The sequence below is a fragment of the Gorilla gorilla genome, chromosome 20, assembly GCF_029281585.2.
Source record: "Gorilla gorilla gorilla isolate KB3781 chromosome 20, NHGRI_mGorGor1-v2.1_pri, whole genome shotgun sequence".
Taxonomy (NCBI): domain Eukaryota; kingdom Metazoa; phylum Chordata; class Mammalia; order Primates; family Hominidae; genus Gorilla; species Gorilla gorilla.
Window position 1 is genome coordinate 53,976,137 of NC_073244.2, and position 16,857 is coordinate 53,992,993.

The following is a 16,857-nucleotide window of genomic DNA, read 5'->3' on the forward strand; positions in this document are numbered from 1 at the left end:
TACAGTGTCTGAGCCCTTCCTACCTGCCCCTGCGATGTATGGCCGGAGGCTGTGGGCGGCTGCTCCGGGGACCTGAGAGCTGCTCCCTGGGCTGTGCTCAGGCAACCCAGTGCGCCTTGTGCCTGCGGCGCCCCCATTGCGGCTGGTGTGCCTGGGGGGGCCAGGATGGGGGTGGCCGCTGCATGGAGGGTGGACTCAGCGGCCCCCGTGATGGTGAGAGGGCTTTGGGCATGGGGGGAGAGGGGCTGGCCCTTGGCTGGGGTCTGATACAGTGAACATAGGGATACTGGGCCAGACCCAGAGGTGGGGCTCAGAGGAGGCAGGAGGGAGGGCCTAGGCAACTGGGGCAGGTGGTACAGAGGTCCAGGTAAAATGCTATATCCCCGGTGCTAGGGCTGACATGTGGGCGTCCGGGGGCCTCCTGGGCCTTCCTGTCCTGCCCCCCTGAGGACGAGTGTGCAAACGGGCACCACGACTGCAACGAGACACAGAATTGCCACGACCAGCCCCACGGCTATGAGTGCAGCTGCAAGACCGGCTACACCATGGACAAGTGAGGCCGCAGGCGGCGCGGGGGCCAGACAGGCTAGGGTGGGAGAGTCTGTGGGGAGCAGTAATGGATGAGGCCTAGAGCCAAGCAGGACAGAAGAAAAGAAAGCTTGAGGCATGAAGGCAGTGGGATTGATTCCTGAAGGTCAAGAGTGGTGAGGCTGAGCAGGGAAGAGTGAGTTTCATAGGGTACCCCAATGGCCGGGCACAGTGGCTGATGCCTGTAATCCCAGCACTTTGGGAGGCCGAGGCAGGTGGATCACTTAAGGCCAGGAGTTCGAGACCAGTCCACAGGGAGACCCCATCTCTACAAAAAAATAAAAAAGAAAATAGGGTACCCTCAAAAGAGGAGAGAGGGTTGTGGGCTACACCTGGAGGGGGTGATGGGCTAGATCCTGAAGAGAAGATAGCAACGGGACAGAGCAGGGATGAGCAACCAGTTGAGAAGAGGGTGGGGTAGTTGGTTGGGTGCTAGGCCATGAAGCCACGAGGAGGGTGGCCACCTGCCCTGACCCCCACTTTGCCCCTGCAGCATGACAGGGCTGTGCCGCCCTGTGTGCGCCCAGGGCTGCGTGAACGGCTCATGTGTGGAGCCCGACCACTGCCGCTGCCACTTTGGCTTTGTGGGCCGCAACTGCTCCACGGAATGCCGCTGCAACCGCCACAGTGAATGCGCTGGTGTCGGGGCGCGTGACCACTGCCTGCTCTGCCGCAACCACACCAAGGTGGGCCGCCCGGGGCCTCAGACCCCCGACCCTGGGACCCAGGCCCTCACTTGCCTTCATCCCATGCTCAGGCGGCTCGCATCTCATCCTGAGCCCTGATAAGCCAGGGACAGATAAGCCAGAGCCCTGTCCCAGGGAGATGTGTGGAGACTTGGGGGACGCTGCCTGGGTTTGGATCCCAGAGGGTCTGCCCTGGAATAGTGGACGGAGTGGGTGCTGGGCCAGGCGGACAGGCACGTGGAGGAGGATTTGAGATAATGGAGGGAAGGGCTTTTGAACTCAGCACTTTGGGCTGCAGGTGTGCAAGGGAAGGCGGGGGCTAAATCCCAGGGAGGCTGGGATTGTCCAAACTAGGTACCCGAGCCTCTGCTGCCCTCCCGTGGGCTCTCAGAACCTGCCCCTGTGCCCCCAACGCCCTCCTACCCCTGATGACTCTCCAGCCTCTCTAACTACCCTGTCCTGGGTTCTCAGGGCAGCCACTGTGAGCAGTGCCTCCCGCTGTTTGTGGGTTCAGCTGTCGGAGGTGGGACCTGCCGGCCCTGCCACGCCTTTTGTCGTGGGAATAGCCACATCTGCATCTCCAGGAAGGAGTTACAAATGTCCAAGGGAGAGCCAAAGAAGTACTCACTGGACCCAGAGGAGGTGAAAGAGAGGGGTCAGATGCCTGGGTCTGAGGGAGGAGGGGCTGGGGAGCTCCTGGGTCTGAGGGAGGAGGGGGCTGGAGACCTGGACCCTTGGGTTGAAGGAGGAGGGGCTGGAGGCCTGGATTCCTGGGTCTGAGAGAGTAGAGGCGGGGGTCTTGAACTCCTGGGTCTGAGGGAAGAGGAGCTGGGGCCTGGACTCCTGGGTCTGAGGGAGGAGTGGGTGGGAGCCTGGACTCCTGGGTCTGAGGGAGGAGGGGGTTGGTCCAGGCCTTTCTATGAACACACTGTCCTTCCTTGGCCAGATTGAAAACTGGGTGACAGAGGGTCCTAGTGAAGACGAGGCCGTGTGCGTGAACTGCCAGAATAACAGCTATGGGGAGAAATGCGAGAGCTGCCTGCAGGGCTACTTCCTCCTGGACGGGAAGTGCACCAAGTAAGAGGAACGGGGGGGCCGGGGATCCCACCCTTCTCACTGGGAGTAGCTCTGGAGCCAGGCCCCCTCTTTAGTACTCCACACCCAGTCAGGAGAGGATGACATCCCCAGGGAGCGCCCAGGCTGGGGTCAGGGTAGGGAAGGAGCTGGAATGTGATGCCACTCCCTACCTCCAAGGCTAGTGCTGAAGTGCAGTCCACAGAGCGGCCCGATCGAGAACAAGATGGGGCGGCTGAGGGCAGAGGCCTTGGAACAACCTCCCCTTTCCATCTCCTTCTTTCTGAGTGTTCAGTGAGTGCTGGAGTCTGTGCAACTCGGGTTCTAATCCCAATGGTAATTTAACTGCTTTGTGGCCTTGGGCAAACAGCTTGACCTCTGTGAACCTCAGTTTCCTCTTCTGACCTGTTGCACAGAGTTGAGCTCACATATGGGGTGTCCATCCTGGACCACTGCAGGCCATGGGGGCTCCGTAACCCTCAACTTCTTCCCCAGATGCCAGTGTAATGGCCACGCGGACACATGTAACGAGCAGGATGGGACGGGCTGTCCGTGTCAGAATAACACAGAGACGGGCACATGCCAGGGCAGCTCCCCCAGTGACCGTCGAGACTGCTACAAGTACCAGGTGCGGCTGCAGAAGCTAGTGGTGGGCCGAGGGCCCTGCACCTTGTGGAGGTCAGGGCTGGGATGAGGTAGCCAGGCTCGGGCAGGACTGACAACATGGTTCCGAATCAGTGGTTTTGGGATCAAGTGCAGCTTGACAGACTGTTCCTGAGCCCCATTCAGTTACAGGCCCTAGGCAGTGATGCTGGGGACCAAGATATGAGCCTCTGGGGGACTCTCAGACTGGTGGGGAGACAGTCTCCATTACAGGTAGTCACAGCTAAAGGTAGCACATGCCAGAAAATCTATCCCATGGTAGCTCAACCGAAAAAAGAAAATGGGCTGGGCATGGTTGCTCATGTCTGTAATCCCAGAACTTTGGGAGGCTGAGGCGGGAGGATCACTTGAGCCTGGGAGTTCAAGACCAGCCTGGGCCATATAGTGCAACCCCATCTCTGAAAAAAATTTAAAAATTAGCCTGGCATGGTGGTGCACATCTGTGGTCCCAGCTACTTGGGAGGTGGAAGTGGGAGGATTGCTTGAGGCCAGGAGGTCGAGGCTGCAGGACTCTGTCTCAAAACAACAACAACAACAACAACAAAACACACACACACACACACACACACACACACACACACACACACACACACAAAACAGAAGAAAATAAAATGTATTGACTCTTAGAACTGAGGGTCTGGGGTCTGCCTTCAGGACTGGCTATATCCGGGTGCTCACACAATGCCATCAGAAGTCTCTCTGCATCTTGACTCTGCTTTCCTCTGCATTGGCTTCATTTTCAGGCAGATTCTTCCCAGTTGGCAGACCCCCTCTGATGAACTGAGGCTAGCAGAGATCTCATATCATTTAAAACCCAGATTCAAATTCCCCTCGAGTGCATTTCCCTTTTTCTTCTGCACAGAGGCTCCTGGAGCGCCTGCACTGGCCACCTGGCTGGCTGCTGTGTTCCAGACTTGCCTCCATGATGTCCCAGGCTCCTTCCTCAGAGGACAACTCCTGCCACCTCCCCGCCACCTTCTCTCTCCAGTCCCAGAGGGAAGAGAAAGTCCCTTGCTCTCAGTCTTCCTTACCCATCTACAGAAACATAATAGCTGCAAACATAATAGCTGCCACCCCAAATGGAAACAGTTTTACAAGCCTTACTGACCCTTAACATTTCTATCCTGGGCCAGAATTTCTGCTTTTTTATTTTTTTTTTAATTTTTAATTTAATTTAATTTTTTTTGGACACAGAGTATTGCTCTGTCTCCCAGGCTGGAGTGCAGTGGTGTGATCTTTGCTCGAGGCAGCCTCCACCTCCTGGGTTCAAGTGATTATCCTGCCTCAGCTTCCTGAGTAGCTGGGACTACAGGCGTGTGCCACCATGCCTGGCTAGTTTTCTGTATTTTAGTAGAGATGGGGTTTCACCATGTTGCCCAGGCTAGTCTCAAACTTCTGAGCTCAGGCAATCCACCTACCTTGGCCCCCCAAAGTGCTGGGATTACAGGCGTGAGCCACCACACCCAGCCCAGAGTTTCTGCTTTCTTGATAAGGGAAAGGCCTGTTGGCTTTTACCAGGGAGTCTCAGAGATTAAATCAGACCTCCTCCTCTACCAGGTCTGTTGGCTGCTTAGAAGTAGCAGTTTTTCTTGGTTCCTTTTTTTTTTTTGAGACGGAGTCTCACTCTGTCGCCAGGCTGGAGTGCAGTGGCATGATCTCGGCTCACTGCAACCTCCGCCTCCCAGGTTCAAGCGATTCTCCTGCCTCAGCCCCCCCGATAGCTGGGACTACAGGTGCGTACCACCACCCCCGGCTAATTTTTGTATTTTTAGTAGAGACGGGGTTTCACCATGTTGGCCAGGATGGTCTTGATCTCTTAACCTTGTGATCTGCCCACCTTGGCCTTCCAGAGTGCTGGGATCACAGGTGTGAGCCACCACCCCCGGCCGGTTCTTTTTTTTAATATATTTATTTTTAAGACAGGGTCTGGCTCTTTCACCCAGGCTAGAGTGCAGTGGTGCAATCTCAGCTCATTGCAACCTCTGCCTCCCTGGTTTCCATCATCCTCCCACCTCAGCCTCCTGAGTAGCTGAGACTACAAGCATGTGCTATCATACCTGGCTAATTTTTTTTTGTAGAGATGGGGTTTTAACCATGTTGCCCAGGCTAGTCTTGAACTCCTGAGCTCAAGCAATCCACTCACCTTGGCTTCTCAAAGTGTTGGGATTCTAGGCATGAGCCACCGTGCCTGGTTGGGCTTTTGGGTTTTTTTTTTTGTTTTTTTGTTTTTTTTTATACAGGGCTTACTCTGTCACCCAGGCTAGAGTATAATGGCGCAATCATAGTTCACTGCAGCCTTGAACTCCTGAGCTCAAGTGATCCTCCTGCCTCAGCCTCCTGAGTAACTGTAACTATAGGCACACACCACCATGCCTGGCTAATTTAAAAAAAAATTTTAAAGATGGAGGTCTTACTATGTTGCCCAGACTGGTCTCGAACTCCTGGGCTCAAGCGGCACTCCTACCTCAGCCTCCTGAAGCACTGGGATTACAAGCATGAGCCACTGGGTCTGTTTTCTCTTGGTTCTAATAGTGATTGCAGTAATAACTAGAATGCCAGGAGCGCCTGCCACAGAGCTGGATGCTGTGCTGTGTAGACAGTGGTGACAGCATAGATATGAAAGGCTTTGCAAGACTGTGCTGGGGCCTCAGTGGGGTACAGACTTAAGAGGAAGACAGATTCAGAGACATTAAATATCCTAGCTGGGCACAGTGGCTCATGCCAGCACTTTGAGAGGCTGAGGCGGGCAGATCACTTAAGGTCAGGAGTTCGAGACCAGCCTGGCCAACATGGTGAAACCCCTTCTCTACTAAAAATACAAAAATTAGTTGGGTGTGGTGGCGGACACCTGTAATCCCAGCTACTCGGGAGGCTGAGGCAAGAGAATCGCTTGAACCCGGGAGGCAGAGGTTGCAGTGAGCCGATATCACACCACTGCACTCCAGCCTGGGTAACAGAGCGAGACTCTGTCTCAAAAAAAAAAAAAAAAAAAAAAGTCTCACCCCAGATCACGTGGTCAGTTAGGCTTGGTGCCTGGAGTGACCGTGGTCTGATCTCAGAACTTGAGTGGTTTCCACTAAGCCACAGGAATCATAGCCGTCATCTATCCAGCCACACATTCATTCAGCACACAGTCATTGAGCACCTAGTATATGGCAAGCACTGTGCAGGTTGCTGGGGACACAGTAGGGAACAAAGCAGGCAAATGTTCTGTCTTTAGGAGTTTGCATTCTCATGGAGGCATCAGAAATGAACAAACAAGTCAGATGCTCGTGTGTTAGACAGCGATGAGCGCTAAGGAAAGTTAAGTAGGAAGCGAGGGCTAGGGCTGTTGGGGAGTGGGAATGGTAGACACAGGACACAGTGGCCAGGCAAGGCCTAGGTGAGAAGGAGGCTCTTGAGCAAAGACCTGAAGGAGGCAAGGGGGCTTGACAAGCTGACAAGTGACAGGAGAACCATGCAGGCAGAGGGTCCGCCAGTGCAAAGGCCCCAGGGTGGGAGGGCGCCTGGCACAGTATAGAAGCATCCAGGCAGGCAGGCGAGGCTGGCTGACCCTGCGCCGAGTGCCATGCACATGATCTCAGTGGTCCTGTGAGCGAGCCGTGGTTACTCCCTGTGTGCAGAGCTCATGGGTTAAGTCTGTGTGCTCAGGCTCAGTGAGGTTAAGTCACTAGTCCAAGGCCACACAGCTAACAAGGAGGTAGAGCCGGAATGCAGCAGCGTTCTTCATTGCTGTGCCTCAGAGTGCCAGAGGCCTCAGTATCAGGGTGCTCAGGTCACTAGGGTGGCACCAGGGGCAGCAGTGCTGGAGTGTCAGGTCCTGGCAAGGTCTACACTGTGGCAGAGAAGGTCCGGGGGGTCACAGGGAAGTGACTGGGGCAGTGGGGGTGAGGCCCAGGGCAATGGCTACTTAGCAGTGGGTATAGAGTATTCGTCACTGCTGCTTGGGGGACAGGCTGGCACCGCGCTCAGCCCTGATGGTCACCGCCTCTAACCCTGCCCGCAGTGCGCCAAGTGCCGGGAATCATTTCACGGGAGTCCGCTGGGCGGCCAGCAGTGCTACCGCCTCATCTCGGTGGAGCAGGAGTGCTGCCTGGACCCCACGTCCCAGACCAACTGCTTCCATGAGCCCAAACGCCGGGCACTAGGCCCCGGCCGCACTGTCCTCTTTGGCGTGCAGCCCAAATTCACCAATGTGGACATCCGCCTGACGCTGGACGTGACCTTCGGGGCCGTGGACCTCTATGTCTCCACCTCCTATGACACCTTCGTGGTCCGTGTGGCCCCTGACACTGGCGTCCATACTGTACACATCCAGCCACCCCCAGCCCCACCACCTCCACCACCCCCTGCAGATGGTGGGCCCCGGGGGGCCGGGGATCCAGGAGGAGCAGGGGCCAGCAGTGGGCCGGGCACCCCAGCAGAGCCACGGGTACGGGAGGTATGGCCGCGGGGCCTGATTACCTACGTGACAGTGACGGAGCCGTCGGCAGTGCTGGTGGTCCGCAGCGTGCGGGACCGGCTGGTCATCACCTACCCACACGAGCACCATGCCCTCAAGTCGAGCCGCTTCTACCTGCTGCTGCTGGGCGTGGGAGACCCAAGTGGGCCCGGCGCCAACGGCTCAGCCGACTCGCAGGGCCTGCTCTTCTTCCGGCAGGACCAGGCCCACATCGACCTGTTTGTCTTCTTCTCCGTCTTCTTCTCCTGCTTCTTCCTCTTCCTCTCACTCTGTGTGCTCCTCTGGAAGGCCAAGCAAGCCCTGGACCAGCGGCAGGAGCAGCGCCGGCACTTGCAGGAGATGACCAAGATGGCCAGCCGCCCCTTCGCCAAGGTCACCGTCTGCTTCCCACCTGACCCTACTGCCCCGGCCTCCGCCTGGAAGCCGGCTGGGCTCCCACCTCCCGCCTTCCGCCGCTCTGAGCCCTTCCTGGCACCCCTGCTGCTGACAGGGACCGGTGGGCCCTGGGGACCCATGGGAGGGGGCTGCTGCCCACCAGCCATCCCCGCCACCACTGCTGGGCTGCGAGCTGGGCCCATCACTCTCGAGCCCACAGAAGATGGCATGGCCGGCGTGGCCACACTGCTGCTCCAGCTGCCTGGTGGGCCCCATGCACCCAACGGCGCCTGCCTGGGGTCAGCCCTCGTCACACTGCGGCACAGGCTGCACGAGTACTGTGGGGGTGGTGGGGGTGCTGGGGGCAGTGGGCATGGGACTGGTGCGGGCCGGAAGGGACTGTTGAGCCAGGACAACCTCACCAGCATGTCCCTCTGACATGCCCAGGGTTCTCATCCACAGCAGCTGGGTCACCTGATAGGGCCGCCCTGGACTTGGGGTCCCTCCACCTGGGGGCCCCTGGACACTGTCTACTTGGAGACGGCTGGCTCCCTTCCCCGAGGGGTGCCCAGATGGGGCCTCCTTTGTTCTGCATTCAGCAGCTATTTATTGAGTACCTACTCTGTCAGGCACTGTCATAGGCGTGGGGCAAAGCAGGAACCAAGAGACGAGGTTCCCTGATCTCATGGGACTTGGGTTCTGGTGAAGGGAGACAATCAGTGCACACGCACACACCCCACACGCACACACACATGAACACATGCACATGTGCACACACAAGTAAGATGGCTTCAGAGAGGGAGAAGCGCTGTGAGGCCTCCAGAGGATGTGGCAGTGAGGGACGATGGGGTGAAGTAAGCTGGGCATTCAAAGAAGCTAGACTGAGAACGCCTGAGAAGAACCAGCTACGGGAAGAGCTTTGGGAAGCGAAGGCAGAGGCCCTGGGGTGGGAGCAGGCTTGTTTTATTGGAAGGACCAGAAAACTGGTAAGTGTGACCCAGATCAAGTGTGAGGAGATGAGGCTGGGGACAGGCAGGGGCTGGATCACCCAGGGCCTTGTGGGACCCACATAGGGTTTTGGGTTTTATTCTCAGGGCAACGGGAAGCTGTTGGATGGTTTGATGAAGGGGAGTGACAGGATCCGATGTACCTATTTAAGAATTTAAGAGGGTCGGGTGTGGTGGCTCATGCCTATAATCCTAGCACTTTGAGAGGCCAAGGCGGGCTGATCACAAGGTCAAGAGTTCGTGACCAGCCTGGCCAATATGGTGAAACCCCATGTCTATTAAAAATACAAAAATTAGCTGGGCATGGTGGCACACACTTGTAGTCCGAGCTACTCGGGAGGCTGAGGCAGAAGAGTCGCTTGAACCCAGGAGGCGGAGGTTGCAGTGAGCTCAGATTGCGTCACTGCACTCCAACCTGGGTGACAGAGCGAGACTCCACCTCAAAAAAAAAAAAAATTTAAGAGGTCACTCAGTTATGCTGTGGAGAATGGACCGGAGGGACAAGAGGGGCAGCAGGGATGGTGGGCTGGAGTAGGGTGCTGGCAATGAGGGAGTCTGGCTCAGATGTGGGGTGTGTGTGGAAGAATATAAATGATGGTGTGGACATCAGGGTGAGGGAGGAGACAAAATCACGATGACCCCTAGCTTTGTGGCCTGAACTGTGGGTGGCTGAGGGGGTTGTTCATTGAATGGGGCAGACTGGGGCTTGTGAGGAAGATCAGAGTCTGGTTCTTGACATGAGATGCCCTTCAGACATCTCTTCACTCAGGTCCAACTAGGGATACAGAAACACTGAATATTTCAACAGCAGAAATTGAATGGGGGGATTGATAGTGCTGGCGAGGGAAGCAGCTGGAAAGAGATGGCACCATGAGACAGCCCAGAGGTGAATAGGACCCCCAGGCTGCAGGGATAAAGCTCAGCGGTGGTGTTACCGGGGACCAGGGTCATGCAGCAAAGCTGGAACAACAGAGGCGTGTTGTGGGGGAGCCTCAGAGGGGACAAAACCTCTGCCTGAGATCCCACCCCAGGTGGGCATGGGGGCCACTGAGTTTGGGGATGAAAATGCCGGTACCGTCAGTGCACAGCCCTGTTCCAGACAGTGCTACCTGGAAGATTTCTGGGCTCTCCTGAGGCGCCACCCCACACCTGAGCCACCTCAGACTCCTGTCCTCTACCCCTTGAGGACCTCCCTCCCTTCTACCCTAGCTGTCTTCTTGAACTTGGGACTCTCCTTTCCCAAGACTTCCATCACTAGCTCCTGGAGGGACTGGACTCTGCATCTTCCCTTCGCGTGGAGCCTCAGTGTGAGAGGCCCTGCCAATGCGTGCATGTCAGAGGCGGTGGGGACCACATCGGAAGAAGGGGGGTGATGAAATTAACAAATAAAAAGTATGGGGAAAACCCAGGTGTCTGAGTGCATCTGCACGTGTCCCAGCAGGGCTAGGTCTCAACTCTGACCCAGCCCCGCATGCTGGATAACTTGGATAATTGCCCTTATGATGGTGCCACTTCCAAGCTGGGGTGGCTTTGTTCCTGGCTGCCCCTCTTAAAGGGGGAAGGGGGAAGGGTATGCCACAACAGAAGCATAATAAATACAAATAAACAGCTCTTGTTTCCCAGAAGGGATGCGCTGAGGGCAGACGTGGGCAGTGGCTTTTGACCCTTCCCTAGATCTTCCTCAGGGAGAACCCAGTTTGGCTCAGGAGGGAAAACAGGCTGCCTTGGTCCCAGCTATGGCTTTTTGTTGTTGTTTTGTTTTGCTTTTTGAGGGGACAGAGTCTCACTCTGTTGCCCAGGCTAGTGTGCAGTGGTGTGATCTTGGCTCACTGCAACCTCTATATCCCGGGTTCAAGTGATTTGCATGTCTCAGCCTCCCAAGTAGCTGGGATTACAGGCACGCGCCACCATGCCTGGCTAATTTTTTTCTATCTTTGGAGGAGACAAGGTTTCACCATGTTGGCCAGGCTGGTTTCAAACTCCTGACCTCAAATGGTCCGCCCATCTTGACTCCCAAAGTGCTGGGATTACAGTCATGAGCCACTGCACTTGGCCTTTTTTTTTTTTTTTTTTTTTTTTTTGAGACAGGGTGTCTCTTTTTCTGTGACACAGGCTGGAGTGAAGTGATGGAATCATTGCTCACTGAAGCCCCAACTTCCTGGGCTCAGGCAATCCCCCCACTTCAGTCTCCCGAGTAGCTGGAACTACAGACGTGTACCACCTCACCCAGCTAATTTTTGTAATTTTGGTAGAGATGAGGTTTCACCATGTTGCCCAGGCTGGTCTTGAATTCTGGAGCTCAAGTGATCCTCCCACCTTGGCTTCCCAAAGTGTTGGGATTATAGGTGTGAGCCACCATGCCTAGCCCAGGCACAGATTTTATTCTGGGCCCCAGTAGAAGGGTTCAAACCAGACAGGGCCGAGAATGAAATGAGACCCTAGCACAATGAGCTTTCTCTTTTTTTTTTTTTTCTGAGACGGAGTCTTGCTCTGTTGCCCAGGCTGGAGTGCAGTGGTGCAATCTCGGCTCACTGCAGGCTCTGCCCCCGGGGTTCACGCCATTCTCTCGCCTCAGCCTCCCGAGTAGCTGGGACTACAGGTGCCCACCACCTCGCCTGGTTAATTTTTTGTATTTTTAGTAGAGACGGGGTTTCTTCGTGGTAGCCAGGATGGTCTTGATCTCCTGACCTTGTGATCCGCCCGCCTCGGCCTCCCAAAGTGCTGGGATTACAGGCGTGAGCCACCGCGCCCAGCCCAATAGCTTTCTCTAATTCATTAGAGTCACAGTCAAAACCGAAAGCATCGTGAGAGCTGCTTTACCTAGCATGCACCTAGGCAAACAAAATCCCTGATTCCTCCCAGGTGGGAGCTGGAGATCTCTGTCCTCTCCATCAGCCTCAGCAGCATAGGCATCTTGCTGGGTGTGTTAAACAATGTATCTTTTCTGCACGTCCCGGCTCCAAAGTGCAAGCTGGTTTCTTCATCAGGTGCTCAGCGGAGGATGATGTGTGGGACCCAGAGAGTGTGTGAGTCTCCATTATGGGCCAGGAATAACACTGTATTTTCTTTTTCTTTTTTTTCGGAGATGCTCTTGCTTCGTCACTCAGGCTGGAGTGCAGTGATGTGATCTTGGTGCACTGTAGCTTCAACCTCCTGGGGTCAAGTGATCCTCCCACCTCAGCCTCCTAAGTAGCTGGGACTACAGATGCACGCCACCAGGCCCGGCTATTTTTTTTGTATTTTTGTAGAGACAAGTTTTCGCTGTATTGCCCAGGTTTAACATGGTATCTTCATACTTTGTGGGCAATTTAAGGGATTTCCAGGGGTTACCTTGACCTCACATGAGTTTTGCCTTTATGAGCTAATAGTAGCACCTACCCTCCAGGATATGACCGTGGACTTGCATTTATATGAACTGAGCAGCACATGCTGGACAGTTTGCATAACATACTGCTGTGGTTTCATTTGGTCTCTCCAGCAATCATATGAGGTCAGTAACCTGTAATCCCCATTTGCAGATGAGAACAAAAGGTCATAGACATGGTTTAGCTGTTGCATGAGAGCTGTCAATTGACTGTCAGATCCATGTGCCTGACCACCAGGCTCTTCCACCTCCCAAGGAAGGACCCCTTAAATTAGGTCGACATAGCTGAAAGCTGTCCCAGCACACGTTTAGAGGTGATGCCACATGACTACCTGTACCTCACAGCAGGAAGGGTGAGGCTTTTCCAAGCGTCTGTAACCACAAATCAAAAGGGTCAACAGTCCACCTCACTCATGCCTGTAATCCCAGCACTTTGAGAGGCCAAGGCAGGCGGATCACGAGGTCAGGAGTTCGAGATCAGCCTGATCCACATGGTGAAACCCTGTGTCTACTAAAAATACAAAAATTAGTTGGGCATGGTGGCGGGCGCCTGTAATCTCAGCTACTCAGGAGGCTGAGGCAGGAGAATTGCTTGAACCTGGAGGCAGAGGTTGCAGTGAGCCAAGATTATGCCACTGTACTCCAGCCTGGGCAACAGAGCAAGACTCTGTCTCAAAAAATAAATAAGTAAAAATAAAAATAAATAAATAAAAGTACAAAAATTAGCTGGGCGTGGTGGCGAATGCCTATAATCCCAGCTACTCAGGAGGCTGAGGCAGGAGAATCGCTTGAACCCGGGAGGTGGAGGTTGCAGTGAGCCGAGATCGCGCCACTGTACTCCAGCCTGGGCAACAAGAGCGAGACTCCGTCTCAAAAAACAAAAACGATAGCCAATTTCTGCTAGGGATAATGCAGAATATACCAACTAGAAAGCTAAGGAGTGTGAGATGTGCTGCCCTGAGAGAGGGAGTCCTGAGGCCTTGGAGTTCCTCCTGCATGAGCAGAAAGGAGCTAAGATTCTTTAGGACTCCTCTGTGTTATGTGTGGACCTCTCAGGTGAAGTGTCTTCCTAGCAGTCATCCTGTGACTTTGCCCTCCTAAGCAGATGATTTGCACCACGACTGGGCCTTTTCTGTGGGATGCATAGCCACACTCCCTCCGACTCTCACAAATGCTCTATGGTACGTGTTCCTCCCTCCACGTCAGCCCTCTGCCGTCACTTCTCCCTGCACATACCTGAGTGCAAGTGGCGTATGCTGAGGTGGGAGAGAGTCTGGGCATGGAAGGCTGGATGCCTGGTTCTAGGCTATGTACAGCTCCAAACCCCCTGGGGATTTCAGGGATAGAGGGAATATTGTACTGAGGGCCTACAGCCCTCCAGGCACTGTGCTGGGTGCTTGGTGTGAATCTTATCTTGCCAACATCACTGGGAGGTGCCAGCTTGGTTTTCCATTTTGCCCATTCGAAAGCTCTGTTGACTAAGAACTCAGGGCTAATTAAGAGACGAGCCAGATTGTGACACAAGCCTGTCTCTGTTGCCCCACACGTTACCTCCAAAGTTGCTTTCCTTTTCTAAGTCAATGTCTTCTGATTACCTACAATGGGCCCCGCATTGTGCTGGGAGCTGGGGACAGAGTAGTGAATAAGGTCTCTGCCCTCATGGAGCTCATAAGCCAGTGTGGTGCCCAATAATAAGTAAATGGTGCTGCATGCTGGAAAGTGATCAGAAAAGGCAGTGAGAGAGCAGGGGTTTGGCACTTGCTATTTTGCTTTTTTTTTTTTTTTGAGATGGAGTTTCGCTCTTGTTGCCCAGGCTGGAGTGCAATGGCGTGGTCTCAGCTCCCTGCAATCTCTGCCTCCCGGGTTCAAACGATTCTCTTGCCTCAGCCTCCCAAGTAGCTGGGATTACAGGTGCCTGTCACCACACCTGGCTAATTGTTGTATTTTTAGTAGAGACAGGGTTTCACTATGTTAGCCAGGCTGGTCGTGAACTCCTGATCTCAGGTGATGCACCCACCATGGCCTCCCAAAGTGCTGGAATTACAGGCATGAGCCACTGCACCCGGCCTGGGACTTGCTATTTAACATAGGTGGGATGGGAAGGCCTCTCTCGTAAGACGATACATGAGCAGAAATTAGGGAGCGAGCCAGAGGGACATTTGAGGGAGGAGCAATTCCAGGCCAAGGGAACAGCCAGTGCAAAGGCCCTGAGTTGGAGTGTGCCTGACATTTCAGAGAAACAAGACTCATGTGGTTGGAGCAAAGAAGGAATAAGGGGAGATAGGGAGACAAGGTCACAGAGGGAACAAGAGCCATGTCCTGTAGGTCTCTGCACCACGGTGAGGACTCAAGCTTCCACTCTGTCAGAGATGGCACCATGGGAGGATTCTGAGCTTGGGAAGAATGAGCTCTGACGCAGGTGTTCACAGGATTCCCCTGGGAGGAAGAGGCTAATGGGGTAGGAGAGGGGGGGAAGCCCATTGAGGAAGCCCCTGTGTCCGTGTTGAAGAGGAGAGTGGCTGCAACAAGGTCGGGATAGCAGAGTGGAGAGAAGTGGTGAGATTCTGGATATATTCTGAAAGCAGAACCAGCAGAATTTGTTGACAGATTGGACGTTGGGTGAGAGAGAAAGTGACTGAGCAATGGAACGGGTAGAGTTTGCTCTTTCCTGGCACGGCAAAGACTAGGCAGAGTCAGTTTGGGGGTTGGGGTACATCAGCAGTTAGGTTTTATATATGTTAAATTTGAGATGGCTGTTAGATACCCCGAGGGAAGATGTCACTCAATGAGTGGATACAGCTCCAGAAAGAGAGAGAGAGAGATAACAGCAAATAATAGTAATATATTAATATTAGAATAGGCCGGGCGTGGTGGCTCACGCCTGTAATCCCAGCATTTTGGGAGGCCAAGGCGGGTGGATCACGAGGTCAGGAGATCGAGACCATCCTGGCTACCACAGTGAAACCCCATCTCTACTAAAAATACAAAAACATTAGCTGTGCGTGATGGCGGGCGCCTATAGTCCCAGCTACTCAGGACGCTGAGGCAGGAGAATCGCTTGAACCCGGGAGGCGGAGCTTGCAGTGAGCCAAGATCATGCCACTGCACTCCAGCCTGGGCGACAGAGTGAGACTCTGTCTCAAAAAAAAAAAAAGAATAGTTACTATATTATACATATTATAGTAATATTAACAATGATTTTGGCCAGGTGTGGCAGCTCACCCCTGTAATCCCAGCACTTTGGTAGGCCAAGATAGGCAGATTGTTTGAGGTCAGGAGTTCGAGACCAGCCTGGCCAACATGGCGAAACCCTGTCTCTACTAAAAATAGAAAAATTAGCCAGGCGTGGTGGCACACGCTTGCAATCCTAGCTACTTGTAGGGCTGAGACACGAGAATTGCTTGAGCCCAGGAGGTGGAGGTTGCAGTAAGCTGAGATCATGCCACTGCATTCCAGTTTGGGTGACAGAGTGAGATTGTCTTAAGAAAACAAAAAACAATGATTTTGTTTTGTTTTGAGACAGGGTCTCTCTCTGTCACCTAGGCTGGAGTGCAGTGGCGTGATCACAGCTCACTGCAGCCTTGACTTTCTGGACTCAAGCAATCCTCCTGCCATAGCCTCCAGAATAGTTGGAACTATAGGTGTGAGCCACATGCACAGCTAATTTTTTTTTTTTTTTTTTGAGACGGAGTCTCGCTCTGTCGCCCAGGCTGGAGTGCAGTGGCGTGATCTCGGCTCACTGCAAGCTCCGCCTCCCGGGTTCATGCCATTCTCCTGCCTCAGCCTCCCGAGTAGCTGGGACTACAGGTGCCCGCCACCACGCCCAGCTAATTTTTTGTGTTTTTATTAGAGACGGGGTTTCACTGTGTTAGCCAGGATGGTCTTGATCTCCTGGCCTCGTGATCCGCCCACCTCCGCCTCCCAAAGTGCTGGGATTACAGGCGTGAGCCACCGTGCCCTTGCCCAGCTAATTTTTAAGAATTTTTTTCTTTTTCTTTTTCTTAGACAGGGTCTCATCTTGTGAGCTCATTGCAGGCTTCACCTTCTGGGCTCAAGTGATCATCCTACCTTAGCCTCTCAGTTAGCTGGGACTTCAGGTGCATCTCACCATGCCCAGCTAATTTTTTTCTTTTTTTTTGAGAAGGAGTCTTGCTCTGTCATCCAGGCTGGAGTGTAGTGGTGCAATCTCGGCTCACTGCAACCTCTGCCTCCCGGGTTCAAGTGATTCTCCTGCCTCAGCCTCCCAAGTGCTGGGATTACAGGCACCCACCACCATGCCTGGCTAATTTTTGTATTTTTAATAGAGGCGGGGTTTCACCATGTTGGCCAGGCTGGTCTTGCACTCCTGACCTCAGGTGATCCACCTGCCTCCGCCTCCCAAAGTGCCGGGATTACAGGCATGAGCCACCACGCCCCGCCTCATGCCTGGTTAATTTTTGTGTATTTTTTGTAGACACAGTTTTGCCATGTTGCCCAGGCTGGTCTCGAATTCCTGGGCTCAAGCGATCCTCCTGCCTCAGCCTCCCAAAGTGCTGGGATTATAGGCGTGACTGCTCCTGGCTCAAAAATTTTTCATAAATGCCAGGTGCAGTGACTCACGCCTGTAATCCCAGCACTTTGGGAGGCCAAGGTGGGCGG

At 54.2% G+C, this 16,857-nt stretch overlaps 1 protein-coding gene across 5 annotated transcripts in view; it reads left to right on the forward strand.

The window, feature by feature from the left end:
- The window catches only part of MEGF8 (multiple EGF like domains 8), a 53,157-nt gene extending 42,898 nt beyond the window's left edge, over nt 1–10,259 (forward strand). For 4 of the 5 annotated variants that reach the window (XM_055369518.2, XM_055369520.2, XM_063701387.1 and 1 more), the window contains 7 exons: nt 6–213; nt 394–553; nt 1,082–1,274; nt 1,746–1,916; nt 2,221–2,351; nt 2,844–2,976; nt 7,018–10,259. In XM_055369518.2, coding sequence (XP_055225493.1) covers nt 6–213; nt 394–553; nt 1,082–1,274; nt 1,746–1,916; nt 2,221–2,351; nt 2,844–2,976; nt 7,018–8,286 — 2,265 coding nt within the window. In that variant the 3' untranslated portion in view covers nt 8,287–10,259. The remainder of the gene's footprint in view (nt 1–5; nt 214–393; nt 554–1,081; nt 1,275–1,745; nt 1,917–2,220; nt 2,352–2,843; nt 2,977–7,017) is intronic. The other variant, XM_055369519.2, reaches the window with a different exon arrangement.
- Nucleotides 10,260–16,857: the final 6,598 nt, after the last annotated feature.